Source organism: Eubalaena glacialis, chromosome 14 (genome assembly GCF_028564815.1).
Source record: "Eubalaena glacialis isolate mEubGla1 chromosome 14, mEubGla1.1.hap2.+ XY, whole genome shotgun sequence".
Classification (NCBI taxonomy): Eukaryota; Metazoa; Chordata; class Mammalia; order Artiodactyla; family Balaenidae; genus Eubalaena; species Eubalaena glacialis.
The window spans coordinates 978,063-993,082 of record NC_083729.1 but is presented as its reverse complement, the minus strand read 5'-3'; the positions used below and the strand labels follow the sequence as shown (position 1 = coordinate 993,082).

Genomic DNA, 15,020 nt, shown 5'->3' with positions numbered 1-15,020 from the left:
GCTGCTCATCTAACGTTGGTACATAATATCAAATCAAAAGTTATCTGTGACTATTATATAAGGATCACAAAAGTGTCACATATTAGAATGCTGACCTTTCATATGGAATTATTGTGAGTCATCAGAGTTTATTTATTATAACTTATTGTTCATATTCATTTCTAAGTTAATTTAAGTAATCATTTATTAAGACAGAATTTTGTATAAATATTTATCGTGCTCTCTGTGGAACTGAAGTTTGATTTATTTTTGTACTACACGGCATGGGTTTGTTGACACTTTAATTTTGCTATAAATGTGTGGAATCACAAGTTGCAGTGATATTCATTTTTAAATTGTGGACTTTGTACAAATTTTGTCATGCTGGATGTTAACACATCTTACTCTAAATAAAAAAGGTGTTACCACATTTGTAGCACGATGGGTCTCTAACCGGGTGTGCATCTTCACTGGAGTCTGGAAGTGCTTGGTGTCTGGGGCCCCCAGCGGGACCCCCGGGAACGTTTCTCCCCAATGCCGGATGCTTTTATTGTAACGTTTTTGGAGGTTGAGTGCTCTACTCCGAGGCTCCTGAGAGCAGATGCGGGCAGTTCAGGAGGTGCCTGCACGGAGCCTGTCTGGAAGCCACTCTGCCACATCTGCCGCCACCCCGCTCTCTCCCCCAAGGTCACGTCACACGCAGGCGTCTCCCCAGAGCGGGGCCATCCTCGCTGCCACAGTTATCCCTCTAGATATGACATCGTCATTACGTAACACGCATCCGCGTCCCAAAGCTCCCACTTGAGCCAAGAACGTCCTTTACGGATTTTTCCAGATCTGGTGTCACGAGGGCTCACAGGCTGCTTCCGGTTACCACGTTCCCACCCCTGGTCCCTTCACTCCCCTGTCTTCCCGGGTCTGCAGGACACAGAGGTTTGAGAGGTGTCCAGGCGGTCAGCTGCTTTGGTCTGATGGTTCAGCTCCAAGGAAGACGCTGTGTCTTTCTCAGCACCTCCCATCTGGGGTTCCTGGGGCCACTCGCCCTGTGATTGGTCCCCTGGGAGTATCATCACCATTGTTCCTTCCACACTGTCAGCAAGGATCACCCACAACCCTTAAATTGCCCTCCAAATATGATTTAACAGCGATGAGTTACCCAGCTGCCCATCACCTTCGTTAGTAAAAGTAACCCTCTAAAATTCCAAAAACACTCACCTGTACTAGACACAGACCCCCAAACTATAAAATTTGAGGAAGAGACCCGCCATACTCTTTGTTAAATCCAAAACAGAGTCCCAGTGGCGTCTTCCGCTGACTCAAGGCCATCTGAGCCCCTCTTCCCAGCGAGTGTTGCTGATATTTTATACCTAACAGCTCGGTCAGCTGCATCAGGGCTGACGGAGGGGGAGGGTGGAGGGACGCTTTTAGGACCCTGCCACCTCTGTCTCTCCATACCTCGGGGTGCACCTCTGTGCAAAGCCCCGCCTTCAGGATCAACTGCAGTTAAAGCAGATGGTGGTGCGTCAAGGAGCTGCCGGCAGTGACTGAAATCCTTCAACTTGATTGTCGAAAGCCGTCTTGCCCTTGCCTGAGAATTGGTATAAACATCTCGGAAAGCAGTTTAACAATAATATCGAAGATCTTATGAAATTCAAATTTTTGACCCAGTAATTCCAGAAGTCCCCCTAAAAACACCAAAACAATTGTAAATGCATTGAAATACGTGGAAACACCCCCAAAGGCCTATTACAGAGGAAGGTTTGAGCAGCTGGTGACAACTGCACCTTACGGAACACTATGGTGTTCCTAGAAATGCTGGTTATAAAGACTCATTAATAAGATGCTCGTGATAAAGCAAGTGAACAGTACAGAAAACAAAATCACAGATACGTTAAAGAGCAGCTGAGTGGCAGCAAGGTTGGGTCAAGTTGACCTGTGTTAGTGATTGAGAGACCCACAATTCTCGTGGTCCAGCCAGCCCCCAAGCCTGGGGAAGGGGGAGTCTGTCCAGTTCTGTCCTCGGTCTCCTCCCGGAAGCCCCATCACCAGGAAGGAAAGTGATGTCCCTCTTCCTCAGGAGATAGCCTCTCCAGGAACAGGAGAAGCCCTTACTGACGGCCAGAGCATCTCAGCCCCCCGAAGGCCTAGTCCCTGCACCGTTAATCTGGGGCCATTTCTGCTGCAGGAGACCTGGGTGCACTCAGGGCTCCCATGAGTAGAGCTCTCCCTCCGCAGCCTGAACTCCAGTCCGTGTGGACTCCTCAGCAACGCAGAGCAAAGCAGGAGAGCCTTGGGCCTTAAGCAATTTAAAATATACATCAAGAGAAACAAATGTTATTCATTGTCTTTTTTCTTTTGCATTTACACAGCCTTAGATCTAGAAGTTTATTCACAAAAACCATCAGACAGATTCTCTCCATGGGATCAGATTACGAGCCTTGTTCATTTCCTTCTTTATAGGGTTCTTTTTTCCCCAGTTTTCTTGAGGTGTAATTGACATAATCAGATCTAAGCATCATTATCGTGGAGGGTCATGTGACCCCTTATAAAATCAAGAAAAAATGCTATCTTTAAGGAGTTCTCTAGTTGATGCTGGGAGAAGGTTTCTCTTTATGGTGGAGCAGGTATTGCCCCCGATGGGGAGGTTTGGTCGATGCCTGATGCAGATACACAGTGCACAGTCAGGGGAGAGAGGAGGCCAAAAGGTAGAGAAAGTTTTTTATGTTTAAATTTTTCTTGTCTTGCCATAAAATATGAATTTTATTTCACATTAATATTCACAGGTGTTACTGCTCCCTTGGAGCTGTATCTGCCCGTACTGACCCCCAAAGCACCTCCCTGAAAGCTTGCTTTTTGACTCTCCTTGCTTTCCATCTGGTTCAGCATTGCTGTGACCGGATTGGTTGATTACACTAGAAGCAGCCAGACCTCCAGCTTCCTCGTTCCCATCCTGAGTGTTAGAAGAGCTGGAAGTCTCTGCAGTTCACTTGCTTTGTGAATTACATCTTATCATTTGCTGTATTGCCAAAAATATTTCCCGGAACCCAATCAAGTGTTGATTTGAAAATGTTCCTAAATATTTTAGGCTTATCTGATGCAAAGCATGAAAGATTAGCTCGTGGTCACATTTTTAAAGTTCTTTTATTCCTGCAGAATAAGGGGAGAATCCCTTTCACTTTCCAGAATGAGAAAGCCTTTCTGGATTTCTGGATTTGAAGTCTGGATTTGAACCTTGATCTGTCTCATTCTCTGACACATGAAAGGGTTTGGTGTCTTAGCCCCACCTGAAGCTGCCTCTCCTCCAACCTCTGGTCCTTCCTCTGGCCGCTCCTCCATGTGCTACCAAATTGATTTGTATGGACCCTGCTCAGGCCCCAGCCAGGCTCCCCGCCTTAGCAGGAGAGGGTTCTTTTTCCCTTCAGGATGGAGCAGGCAAAACCAAAGTTGAGATCAACACAGCACAAGCTTTATATGGAGAAGAGGAACTAAACTCACAGATAAGCTTCTCGCCCACCTGGCCAGAGAGATTTACTTTAACCAGTAAAGACAAAGGGAAGCGGGTGGGGCTGATGATGGGGAGGTGTATGCATTAGTCTACCCGGGGAAGAGGTGGGGCTCCCCCCCCCCACCCAGGGAGCGGGGTGCCATCCCCTTTTTATCCTTTTCTGGTGCTTTCTGTCTGATCATGTCCCACCCTGTAGGTGTGTCATTTATATGCGAATGTAGTAAAATCAGTGTATAACGAGACTGGGGCTCTGTTGGAGGTCAGACTCTGAGACAGGAAGGGGGCAGGGCACAACCTTTAAAAGAATGACAGCCACTGAGGACACGACATGAACTGATTAGAACCAACTAGGTCCAAGAGGTGGACCTTGAGCCTCAGTATACGCTCACTGCAACGTATCAGCTAAATGACACACCCATAGGTGCCATGACAGTTCTGAGACCGACCATAAAAGGCCAAAAAGTGGGCGGTGGCCCAGTTCCTGGAAATCTCTGCCCCTTCTCCAAAATAGTTGGAATAATCCTCCCACTCATTAGCCTATGAAATTACCCGGCCCATAAACACTAACCACCCCATATTTGGGGGCCTCTCGCTTTCTGAGATGGACCACACCCTGTGTAGTGTGTTTCTCCCAGGGCCGCTCTCACTTTCTGAGACAGACTGCATTCTATCCATGGAATGTGGATCTCTCTAAGTAAACCTGCTTTCACTTTACTATGGCTGCTCTTGAATTCTTTCCTGCACAAAGCCAAGGACCCTCACCTGGCGGCCGTGCCCGGGAGACCCAGGACGTGACCTGGAACGTGACCATCCTCTCACACCCCACTCTTTTCTGCAACAGTTCCATCTGCTTTTTTTTTTTTTCTTTTTTTCTCTCTCATTTGTTTGTAGCTTCCTTTCTTGTCTCTGGACCCTTTAACTTAAAGATTTACGTTCATCTAAAGGCGGGGGTTGAATGCTTTGAGCAAAGGTCTGGAGCAGCTCCAGAAGCACAGCCTTTGTTCTCAGCATCTCACCTCCCCGGTACAAAACTATATTCGTGGGGTTGTGAATGAAAAATGTTGCTGTCGTATCAGTAAACAAAGGACGCTGCAGCCGTCCCGCCACTGCAGCTGCCCCGAAGGTGAGGCCTGAGAGAGGACTCAGGATGGAGGCGAAACGGGCTGCAGCCACCCTCGCGGTGCCCCTTGCGGGGACTCAGGATGGGAAAGCACAGGACACTGGCCCCAGGTAGCGGAGGTACGGATCAAAGGGATGATTTCAATGAGCCTGGACTCTTGCATCTTCCCATACATAGAAAAGTGCTAAATTCCTTAACTTGAGATGTCTGGTTTTATTTAATTAACAGTAATCTTTTGACGTTCCGACTGCCTGGCCTTTGTGGCAAAAACCCCTGTAGATCCTGGCTCCCCCCTCAACTCTTGTGAGTGGTCCCTCAGAGCTCTCTGAGAGGCTGTGTCCTGGGCTTAAGTCCTCAGCAAGTCCACCCAATAAACCATAATTCCTAGCCCATTTGTCTCCATCCTGAGTTCCCTCAAGGCTCACCATAAGGGCATAGGGGAAGCTTTAGTGGCTGGATGGCTGTAACATCCTTTATTCACTAATACAGCAGTGACATTTTTCATTGACAAGGGAAATCTCCATTTGTAAGGGGGTGTCCTCTCTGAGCCTAGGGAGAAGGATGATTCCAAATCACCAGAGACTCTCATCCACAGGGAAGTCCTGACTTAAATCTGCATGACAACCTTATCTGTTTGCCGTTCTGGGTCCCCTTCCCATAACTGGCCTCCACACGCTTCTTCCTCAGATTTAGCTGAAGATGGTAATTAAACCTGAGTTCTAAACCACCTCTTTGAGATGCTCACTTCCCTGGGTGTCGCCCCTGAGTACAGTAGGCACACCCTTGGATAAACTTTTTGATTTTTTTTTTTCTCTTGTTCATTAGTCTTTTATTACAAGGTCCCCAGCCAAGAACACAGGAGTGAAACCGAGCAGGACCCTGTGGGGCCCTCCCGGGTGCAAAAGCCTCTCCGTGTCCCCCAGTTCTTCATAGTGTAACAGGGAAGAACAAAATCTGACTCCATGTTGGATATGTTTCTTTGACTTTAACCTTTGCTTTTCGTTGCTTTCGTTATTATAATCATACATAATGACCTCCCTTGGGGAACCCTGACCCTCTGCCTGAATGTTAAACTAAAGTGCCTTTGTTCAGCTCACAGGGAAACACCCTGCCCCTGCCCACCTGTGAATGGCTGCAGAAAAGAAGAAATTAACACATCCCCTCCCTGATGCTGGCCAAGCCAGGAGATATTTTACAAGACTTATGGCATTTTTACTTTACATTCTCACCTCCTCCCCTTCTCTGTTCTATCAAAGAAACTGGCATCCAGCCCCCGATAAGATGGTACTCTAGGACATTAATCTGCCATCTTCTCAGACGCCCAGCTTTCCGAATAAAGTCACTATTCCTTGCCTCAACACCTCACCCCCTGATTTATTGGCCTGTTGTGTGGCCAGCAGAGCGAGCTTGGACTCGGTAACAATAGGAAACAGGCTTCAGCCTCCCAGACCTTCCCTTTGTTCCAAAGGGTAGATTCCAACAGTTACTAATCCAGGAAGGGAGGGGATGCAGAAACACCGGAAAGGCAGTCAACAAACAATAGTGCAGCCTTGGGGCAGGGTCCTGGTTCCTCCACAAGGAATATACATAACAATACCTTTAAGTTCTTCTGCAGGAACTAAGGCCACCACCCAGGTGGAGGATGGTAACTTCAGGCTGAGCCCAAGATTCCTGGAGCCCCACCTGCTACCTCACCACCAGCCGGTCAGAAGAAAGTCACACATCCTGCAGTCCTCACCCCAAATTCTGCCTATAAAAACGCTTCCCTGAAAACCACTGGGGAGTTTGGGGTTTTTGAGCACAAGCCACCCGTTCCCCTTGCACGGTCCTGCAATAAACCTTTTTCTCTGCTCCAAACTCCGACATTTCGGTTTGTTTGGCCTCACTGCGTGTCAGGCACACGGACCTGCAACAGAAGGGCAGAGGGAGAATTGTCCTGAGAACAGGCCCTGTCTTGGGACCCTGAAATAATCAGGGTCAACAGCAGTCTGAAGGGGAGCCTAGGAAAGCGGTATTTAAAGCGAAGCCAGAGAAATTCTACTCCGACCCTGGTTCTTCGCAGAAGATGATGGCCCTGCTGAGCCCTGTTAAGATTTTTCTCAAAAAGACCTGAAGGTCAACTGATAGGCTGGCTTCCAGCCCCACTCAGGGCTCTTCGCGTGCCTGGGCCTGGGTCCCCTCGGCACCAGCTCTCCAGCGGGAACTCTCCGTCCACCCCTCCCCGTGCAGCCACACTGGCATTCCTTCTGGAACATTCCTCAGGTGACCAGCAGGGTGGGGTATGATGCTTTCCACCCAGAGATCGGGCTTCCACTCAGTGCAGGTGAGGGGGTGGAGGCTGCACTTGCCCCCCTGGATGTGCCAGTGATGCTGGGCAGAGCCCGCTGGAGTCTGTGCTGCGATAGCTCCAGGGTCAGGGGAACACAAGGTAGAACCAGAGGCTTAATTCTCCCTGTGGAAGACAACGACTTCCTGTTTCCCTTTTCTTTCAGAAATCTTTCTCGGGCCTTTTCAAATGTGTGTACATCTTCCTAATGGCTAAAGTAAGCCTCTGCCCTCCTGGCAGTTCCCCCAGGACCTGAGAGCATCTCTCTGACTGTGACCCTCTGGACCCAGGCCTGCTGTCCAGACCCCTGGGAGGAGATGGGTCTGTGGTCTCCAGACTCCAGACTGCAGTGGGTGGTACGCAGTCAGCCACACAAAGCTGAGGTTTCCCCGGCTTTGTGGTCTCTGAGCAGGTTGCCTGTGATGCCATCGCGTCCTGGCTCAAAGTTGGGGTGGGAGTAAAGCCAGGCCCTCTGCCCTCCTGGCTTTGATGGCCAGTCTGTGAAGTGAACGGACCACAGGCGGGTTAGCAGGAGGAGAGGCACAGACGTCGGTTAACTTTTAATATAACGTGAACGGGGCATCACAGGATAAGCATGAATGAGATGTGAGAGTTTATGCACGTCTTCGTTGAGGAGGGGAGAGGATGCAGGCCTCCGAGGGGAGAGCTTTAAGAAAAGATGATCTTAGGAGGTGGGATGGGGGGTGATGGTTTGTGACTATTCGTCTGGGTGTGGGGTCGCTGCCCCGTCTCCAGTCCTATGACAGGAGTCATCCTGGGCGGTGAAACCCTCAGGGAAGGGGACCCAAGGTACTGCAGCTCCTGTCGGAGGACCTGCCTAAGCAGGTGAAGGGGGGCAGACCGTGACACCCCAAAATGCGCCGCCTTGGCATGTGGGTGATTTTGGGCTGAAGGCAACCAGGACCCAGCAGGCTCGTCTGCAGCCGACCTCGGCCCACTTCTGAGCACCCCTGCCTCAGCCCGGGCAGTGGGGATGTGCCGCCAGGCGGGGTGCTCACCTGGGCCTGGTGCTGGCCGGGCTGCGGTGGGCGGGCTCTCGTGGTGGACGGGAGGCCGCGGGCCGCAGGGCGCCGGGACCCACAGAGGCCACCCTGCGGCCTGCTCAGGGCCGAGCCCCCCCCCAGCTGGATGGTACCTCCGTCCACTTCAGCTCCCGAAGGGGTGGTCAGAGAACCAGGGCTGAGCCCACTCGCGGCTGTGTTGATTTCGGTCTAAAACAGCGCTAAGTGGGTGTATTTAGTCATCTGCCTTCTTTTCAAAATTTAAAGGTAAAAAAAGAGGCTCTAGATGATCTAACGGGAAGCAGTATAACTCGCGGATCGAAGCTTCAAGATACAGTGGGTGCAGGAAAGGGTGCCGTGTGGGGGCGTTTGTCAACAGGAATGGCTTTAACTTGGGAAAAGCTGATCTTAGACCCATTTGGCTGAGAAGTTGTCTCCGAGTTCATGACAATTAATGAAACCACGCGCTCTCGGCTGTGCTTGCATCCCTGGGATGGAGGTTTCAGACAGTCGTGGAAGGAGGAAGGGGCCCAGCGTTACCGATGGCCTCACCTGGAGCTAAGGCACGGAGCACACGTGTGCGGGCCTCCGCGTCTGCCTGTGATCCTCACAGCCAGCTCTACATTCTAGAGTTTCAAGTCTGTCTGGCTGAATAAAGGTCCGGGCCCTTCCCTTCCGTCAGCCAGGAGCAGCCTAGGAGGTGAGCAGGACCCCAGGCCACAGTGTCAGGGCTCACCACCACCCCCGCCCGCTGTCTCTGCCCCCCTGAACCCAAGTCCCGCCCCGGAGCTCGGGATGTGAGCTTCTCTGGAAACGTGGCCGCTGCAGGCGTAGCCAGAGTCAGGAGGACGGCATCACGGTGGCCCTAAGCCAGCGCGTCCTCGTAAGGAGAGGGAAACACTGGGTGAGGACAAGCGCGGGGGAAGGTCTTGTGGCGACGGGACCAGAGCCGGGCTGGCAGTCTGCAGCCCTCCTGGCAACACCAGAAGCCGGAGGGAGGCTGGGACGGATGCGCCCTCTGAGCCTCCAGAAGGAACCTTGGCCTCGGCCTTCTGGCCTCCGGAACTGTGCGAGAACAGGTTTCTGCTGGTCACGGCACCCGAGTGTGATGTTTTGTGGCAGCAGCCCCAAAATGGGCTCTTGGAGTTACACCCAGGTCAGCCGGGGGCCCCCGCTCCCCTGGGCTGCCAGCGAGTGGGCGGGCGCAGGGCAGGGAGATGCAGGCCGAGGCCCTTGGGACTGGGGGGAGGGGGGCTGCCCCAGGCACAGCCAGGTCCTCAGGGGTGACTCACCGTCTGGGAATGGCCCCTAGGCCTCCAGACTGGGGGCCACCCAGACCCGGAAAGCCTCCCCAGCAAGGAGAACACTCACCCTGGCGTGGCTGACGGTTCCCAGGCAGGCACTCCCGACAGCCCTCGCTCAGTCCTCACGACAGCCTGCGTTTCGAGTAGGAACTGGTCTTCTCCTGTTACAGACGGGAAACCAAGGCCCAGAGAGGGCGAGAAAGTCGCCAGGAGTCACAGAGCTGGGGAGGCTGCCTCCCAGCTTGTCTTGTTCCAAACCCCACGTTCTTTTCCTCTTAAATCCTCGAAGAGGCAGATGCGGAGACAGACCGGTAGACAGGAGCAATGTCACTCCGGAAGACGTGGCAGAAAATGCGGACAGTCCTGTCCTTGGAGGACCCCGTGGCACCAAGGAGGGGACGCAGGTGTCTCCTCAGCAGAGCCTGATGCACAAGGGGTGAGGACAGCGACCGAGCAGGGGAGACACTGGCCATCGATCGCCTGAGGCCCAGGAAGCCCTGCGGTCTGAGGGCTGACTTGTGTCTGCAGCCGCGGGCGGCATCAGGAGGGGCAGAGTGCCCGGCATCTCCAGGAGCGCGGCCCCGTAGCCCCCGCAGCCCTAGCAGGGCTGCGGGGGGGGGCATGCAGGGGCCCAGTGACGTCTGGGAGGGTCCCCAACCCCGTCCAGTGCGGTAGGTGAGGCTCGCAGGTCAGTCAGCATCTTGTCCCCTCCCCTCACCCCCTCCCTGGATGAGTGACAGGTCCTGGGACATGTTACTCTGAGCATCGGTTCTTTCTTTTGCAAAATGAGGATAGTAACACTTCCTCAGGAATGTCTGGAGGCTCAGGCATCTGTGCACCGCGCTGTGAGCAGGCCCTGCCTCGGAGCCTGTGTTCAGACACCGGGAGGATGGATCTCCTGTCCCCACGGCTGCCTGATCCACTGGAGAGCTCAGCGATACTGCTCACAGAAGGCAGACGATCGCGGTAATCTTGGCTCCTTTGTATGCACATCTGAACAACTAGAGCTTGTCAACCAGCACAATCACACCTGAAAGGGCTGTTTGCTGTAGGACAGATAACAGGATTGCGGGCAGACAATGAGGTTTGGAGAGTGGTCATCAGAGAGAAATGGGAAGAGTCACCAGGGCCTTGGGCAACAGAAAACTTGAATGGCTTTGATGTGTGCACGTGATTCCCCAGGAAGGTTGAGTTCCTGGAGGTGTGAGGCCTCCGTGGGCCTCTAGAGGGCAGATGCAGGAGATGCTGCACAAAAGGTGCGGGAAGCACACTCGGCTCGATGTAAGAGCTTCGTTACTGAAACACGAATTCCTTCAGGCCTGAGCATCAGTCATTGCACTGCCCGCTGCTGCCACACCTCCATCCAGAGTTCTGCAGACGGCTGTGTACCCGACAGACATGTTCAGGGAGGCAGCACAACGGATGGATGGAGGGATGGATGGAAGGGTGGTGGCTGGATGGATGGGTGGATGGAGGGATGGAGGGATGGAGGGATGGAAGGAAAGATGGAAGGGAGGGAGGGAGGGAGGGAGGGAGGGAGGGAGGGAAGGATGGAAGGAGGAAAGGTGGGAGGAGGGAGGGATAGACAGATCTTAAGGAAGTGGCTCATGCACTTGTGGGCGCTGGCAGGTCCTACATTTTACAGGCAGGTCAGGAGACTAGAAACTCAGGCAGGAGTGGATGCTGAGGTCTTGCAATAGCACTACTTCTCCAGGAAGCCTCAGTTTCTATTCTAAAGACCTTAAACAGAGTGGATGAGGCTCACCCACATTATGGAGGGAACTCCTCTTTGTTGAAGTTCACCAATGTCAATCTCATCTACAAAATACCTTCAGCACAACACCTGGATTAGTGGTTGATCAAATCACAGGGTGTGACAGCCCAGCAGACAACACATAAAATTAGCCGCAGCTGGTGCTGAACTGAAAAGAGAGGCTAAGACTGTGTGCTGCTCAGGACGCCTGCACCTGGGGTGGCAGAAGTGGAGGTGGTGGGTGAAATTTGATCTTTACCCACTGACACTGGAGAGGTCCAGAGACATTCAGATGGCGGGGTGGGCAGGGTCAAAGCAGTGGCACCTTCTCTGCCTGCTGCAGGGAGGACGGACCTGGTAGACCGGTGGGGGGTGGCGTCTTGGCGGTGGTCCAGGGCGATGGCCAGGGCCAGGACCCTCAGCGGTTATGGGAGGGAAGATGGAGGAACAGAAATTGACTGAGCCACTAGGAGCAACTGGAATCCACAGGGTTTCTCAACTCCCTACATGTGGGTGAGCACCGAACAGGCCACTTCTGGGTTGGAGGGTCTGAGAAAGCAGTTTGGAGGATCACATCAGCGATCCAGAAGAAAACAGACATCTTTCAGGGAAAGTAAGGTTTTGGGTTTCTGCATTGAAGTTTGAAATTCTTGTGGGGCAAGCAGGCAGCACTTGTAAAGGAGTGTGGAGCCCTGGGGGATTTGTGACTGGTTAGTACGGGACCCTTGGCTGGCATGGTCCGGGTCGCTGGAGGACTGGGAAGGCTTCTCCCTGTGGTAACAGGGATGACAGCTTCCGTGACAAACGTGCAGCATCTGGAGGGGCCTGAGCCAGACCCCAGCTCAGCTGCCCGCAGATGCAGACCCTGGGAACCCTGTAGGTACAGGAGGTTACTGACACAGCAGCGGGCAAGCGCCCCGTCACCCCAGCCCCGCCGCAGCATGCCTGAGGTAGAGCGCCCCTCTGGTCACACGACAGTGTGGAGGTCAGAAGAGACCCAGGCTCCTCTCTGACGCTGGGACTTGGTGATCGTGTCTTTGGACACAGGACAGCCTGGACTTCCTCAACTGTAACATGCAGAGCCTGGATCCTGGCGAGTGAAGTGTTAGAATGGGGCTGAAGACAGACGGAAGAACGTGGGACTGCCTCCCCTGCTTCCCACGGACCCCTGTGTCTTCTGGTGGCTCCAGGCAAGGTCCCCTTGGGGGAGGCCCGGTGGGGTTCTCCCGGGTGTGGCCACAAAGGAGGAAACTAAAGGACACTGAGCGTCCACCTGGCCGAGCCCTGCGCCCAGGCCTCTACGGAAACGTCTTCTGCGCTCCCAACGGTGCCCTGGGGTCAGCAGTGCCCAGGCCGTGGGTGCTTAACAGGCCTCACGGGCTCAGACCCCTGGCTCCGATCCTGCTGCAGCGGGTGTGTGTACATGTCAGACAGAGACAGAGAGACACGTGGAAGGGGAGGGGGCGAGAGAGAGAGAGAGAGACTGAGTGACAGAGACAGAGAGCGAGGAGAGCTCCAGCGAGCGCTTGGAATCGTGCCTGCAGCTTGCTAAGCACTGCGAACGTGTTATAAAACCACCCCCACCCCTACTGCACACATGTGGAAACGGCGGCTGGGCGAGGCGGAGCAACTTGGCCGAGGCCTCCGGTCTTGGGCGCAGACCTGCGACTGGAACCCGCGGGCCCAACCTGAGCTCAGCACCCGGGGCCGCGCCGCGGCCCGACGCCCGGCGGGAGGTCCTCGCCCCGCCCCGGCCCTTGGGGAGGAGGGGGCGGGCGGGGAGGAGCCGCGCGCATGTGCACAGCTGGCGCCCCCCGCCCCCCGCGCGCAGCTGGGACGTGGGCCGCAGCCGGCGGCGGTGGACACGCCGGGCCCTCGCGGTCGGTCGCAGAGTCCGAGCGTCCCGCGCGCCGTGGGCCATGGCCGTGCGCGCCGCGCACCCCGCGCGCCCCTGCTTGCTGGCGCTCGTGCTGTGCTCGTGCTGGGGGGCAGTGGCCGCGGTCGCCCCCAAGCCGGGCAGCGGGTGTCCGAGCCGCTGCCTGTGCTTCCGCACCACGGTGCGCTGCATGCATCTGCTGCTGGAGGCCGTGCCCGCCGTGGCGCCGCAGACCTCCATCCTGTGAGTCCGGCGGGGCGCGGGGGACCTGGGCGCGCGGGGCGGCCGGGGGCCGGGGGGAGCGTCGCGCGGCGGCGCCTTTGTCCTCCGTGGCGGGGCGGGGGGCGGACCTGAGCGCAGCGCGCGCCGTCTCCGGAGCCGCCTTTGTTCGGAGCTCGGCATCCCCGAGGGACGGGAAAGTTGTCGGCAGCCGCCGGGGAAAGCCCCCCGCCCTGCCCGGCCCGGTCCTGCTGGCTCCCCTCCTCCGCTCGCCTTCCTCCCCCTCCCGCCCCTCTCCGGCCCCCTCTTCTCCCGGGGCCCGGCTTCCCCCTCCTGCCGCTTCCTCTCCTCCCCCTTCCTTTCCCCTCCCCCTCTTCCCCCCTCCTTCTACTCGGCGGTTCCCGCTCCCCGTTTTCCCCTCCTCCCCGAGCGCGGCACCCCTGTCCCGGCTCTGGGGGCGGGGGAGGGGCCCTCCCTGGCGCACCCTCCGTGACCTCACGTCCCCGCATCTGCCGGGGTGCCGAGAGCCTCCTGCCCGGGTTGTCCCGGGGCCCGTGGGGCGCACGGTTCTCTGGGGCTTTCTCCGCGCCTTGAGCTAGCCTGGCCGAGTTCCGGGAGGCGCCGCGGTGCGGGTCCCCGAGTTGCGGGGCAGCGCGGGCGGCCCGGGGGTGGATACAGTCGGGGTCCGAGCGGGTTTGCGCCCGGGGCACGTCCCCGCCCTCATCTCCAGCCGGGGCGCGCCCAGGTGGTGCCATCGGAGACCCGGCACTCCGGTTGGCAGGACGTATCGCGCCCTCGCCGGCCGACCCCCGCCCTCCCTAGAGGATCCCGGCCCCGGATGCCGCCGAGGCGCTGCTGGCCTGTTTGGATGCGCCTCTGATTAGAAATTTTCAAAATCTGTAAAGGCAGCCTGCGTTTCAGGCGGTGACTGTATTCAGCGTCCTACAGCTGCCCTTCTGAATGCCAAAAATAGTTTCCACTTTTCTTGGCCAAGCCAGAGTACTTTGGCACCATGAAGAGCCTGCAAAAGTTGTAAAATTTTGAGTGAACTATTCAGGAAGTGGGCGGTCAGTGTTCCTACTTTTAAAACAAAGTACACGGACAGGCCGTTCTGCTAGCGGTCGCCGGCTGTGCTGGCAGCTTCCTGCGGGTCCTTGGCGGGACTCTCCGCGCAGCCTGGAAACTGTCCCTCCGAGAGAGACAGACACGGGCTTCCTTCCCGTGCGGAGGGCCGGCCAGCCGGGCGAGGCGGCGAGCAGGAGGGCATCAGGCTCTGAGGAGAGGGACCGTGACAGGCCAAGTGAGGGTGTTCTGGAGCCAGTCATGTCATTCTTCAGTGAGTCAGTGGAAAAAGCCTGGACCCCGAAGCCATTTTTCACATCTGGCCGAAGTCTTAATACTCGTACTGTGCTTTGCCCTCACATCTTAATGGCTTTTTAAAAAGAACAATATTTTAAAATGTGATGGTTGTAGAACAGAAATGGAGCCACCAGCCTCCTGCAGGTGGTGAGATTCTCCACAGAACCTCATAGGGTTTTGTAAAACAGCTGAAGGTAGGCAGGGAAAGTGACCTAATAAATAGGTAACACTGGAGATTTCCAGAAATGCTTCTGCTTTATGCTTCCGTGGGGTTTTGTAGTTTTCAAAGATGTTTTGAAATGACCTTGCGTGGTCTCGTTGATTCTGTGAGGGGGCAGGGTGTGCTAAGCTGACCAGATCCCTCACAGAACCAAGCGGATTATCGCTGACATGGACACACACCCAGCTGACAGCTGCGTAGACACAGGCGCAGGGGGTGGAAGCTCCCATCGCTGCCAGTGTAGACCTGGGACAGGGGACGAACTGAGTCCTGGTGGGAGGGGGTCCAGCTGGGGGCCCAGAGCTGGGGACACAGAGGCGGGCGGTGATGATGAGAG

The 15,020-nt window shown here is 55.4% G+C and overlaps 1 protein-coding gene across 4 annotated transcripts in view; it reads left to right on the top strand.

Moving 5' to 3' along the window:
• Positions 1-12,670: 12,670 nt before the first annotated feature.
• Positions 12,671-15,020, top strand: part of PXDN (peroxidasin) — a 66,371-nt gene continuing 64,021 nt past the window's right edge. For 2 of the 4 annotated variants that reach the window (XR_009703835.1, XM_061211328.1), the window contains exon 1: positions 12,850-13,128. Coding sequence is in view for 3 of the 4 variants with exons in the window: in XM_061211328.1 (XP_061067311.1) it covers positions 12,929-13,128 (200 nt within the window). In the remaining variant the exon portion in view is untranslated. Of the gene's footprint in view, positions 13,129-15,020 lie in introns of all 4 variants that reach the window. The other 2 variants (XM_061211329.1, XM_061211330.1) reach the window with 2 other exon arrangements.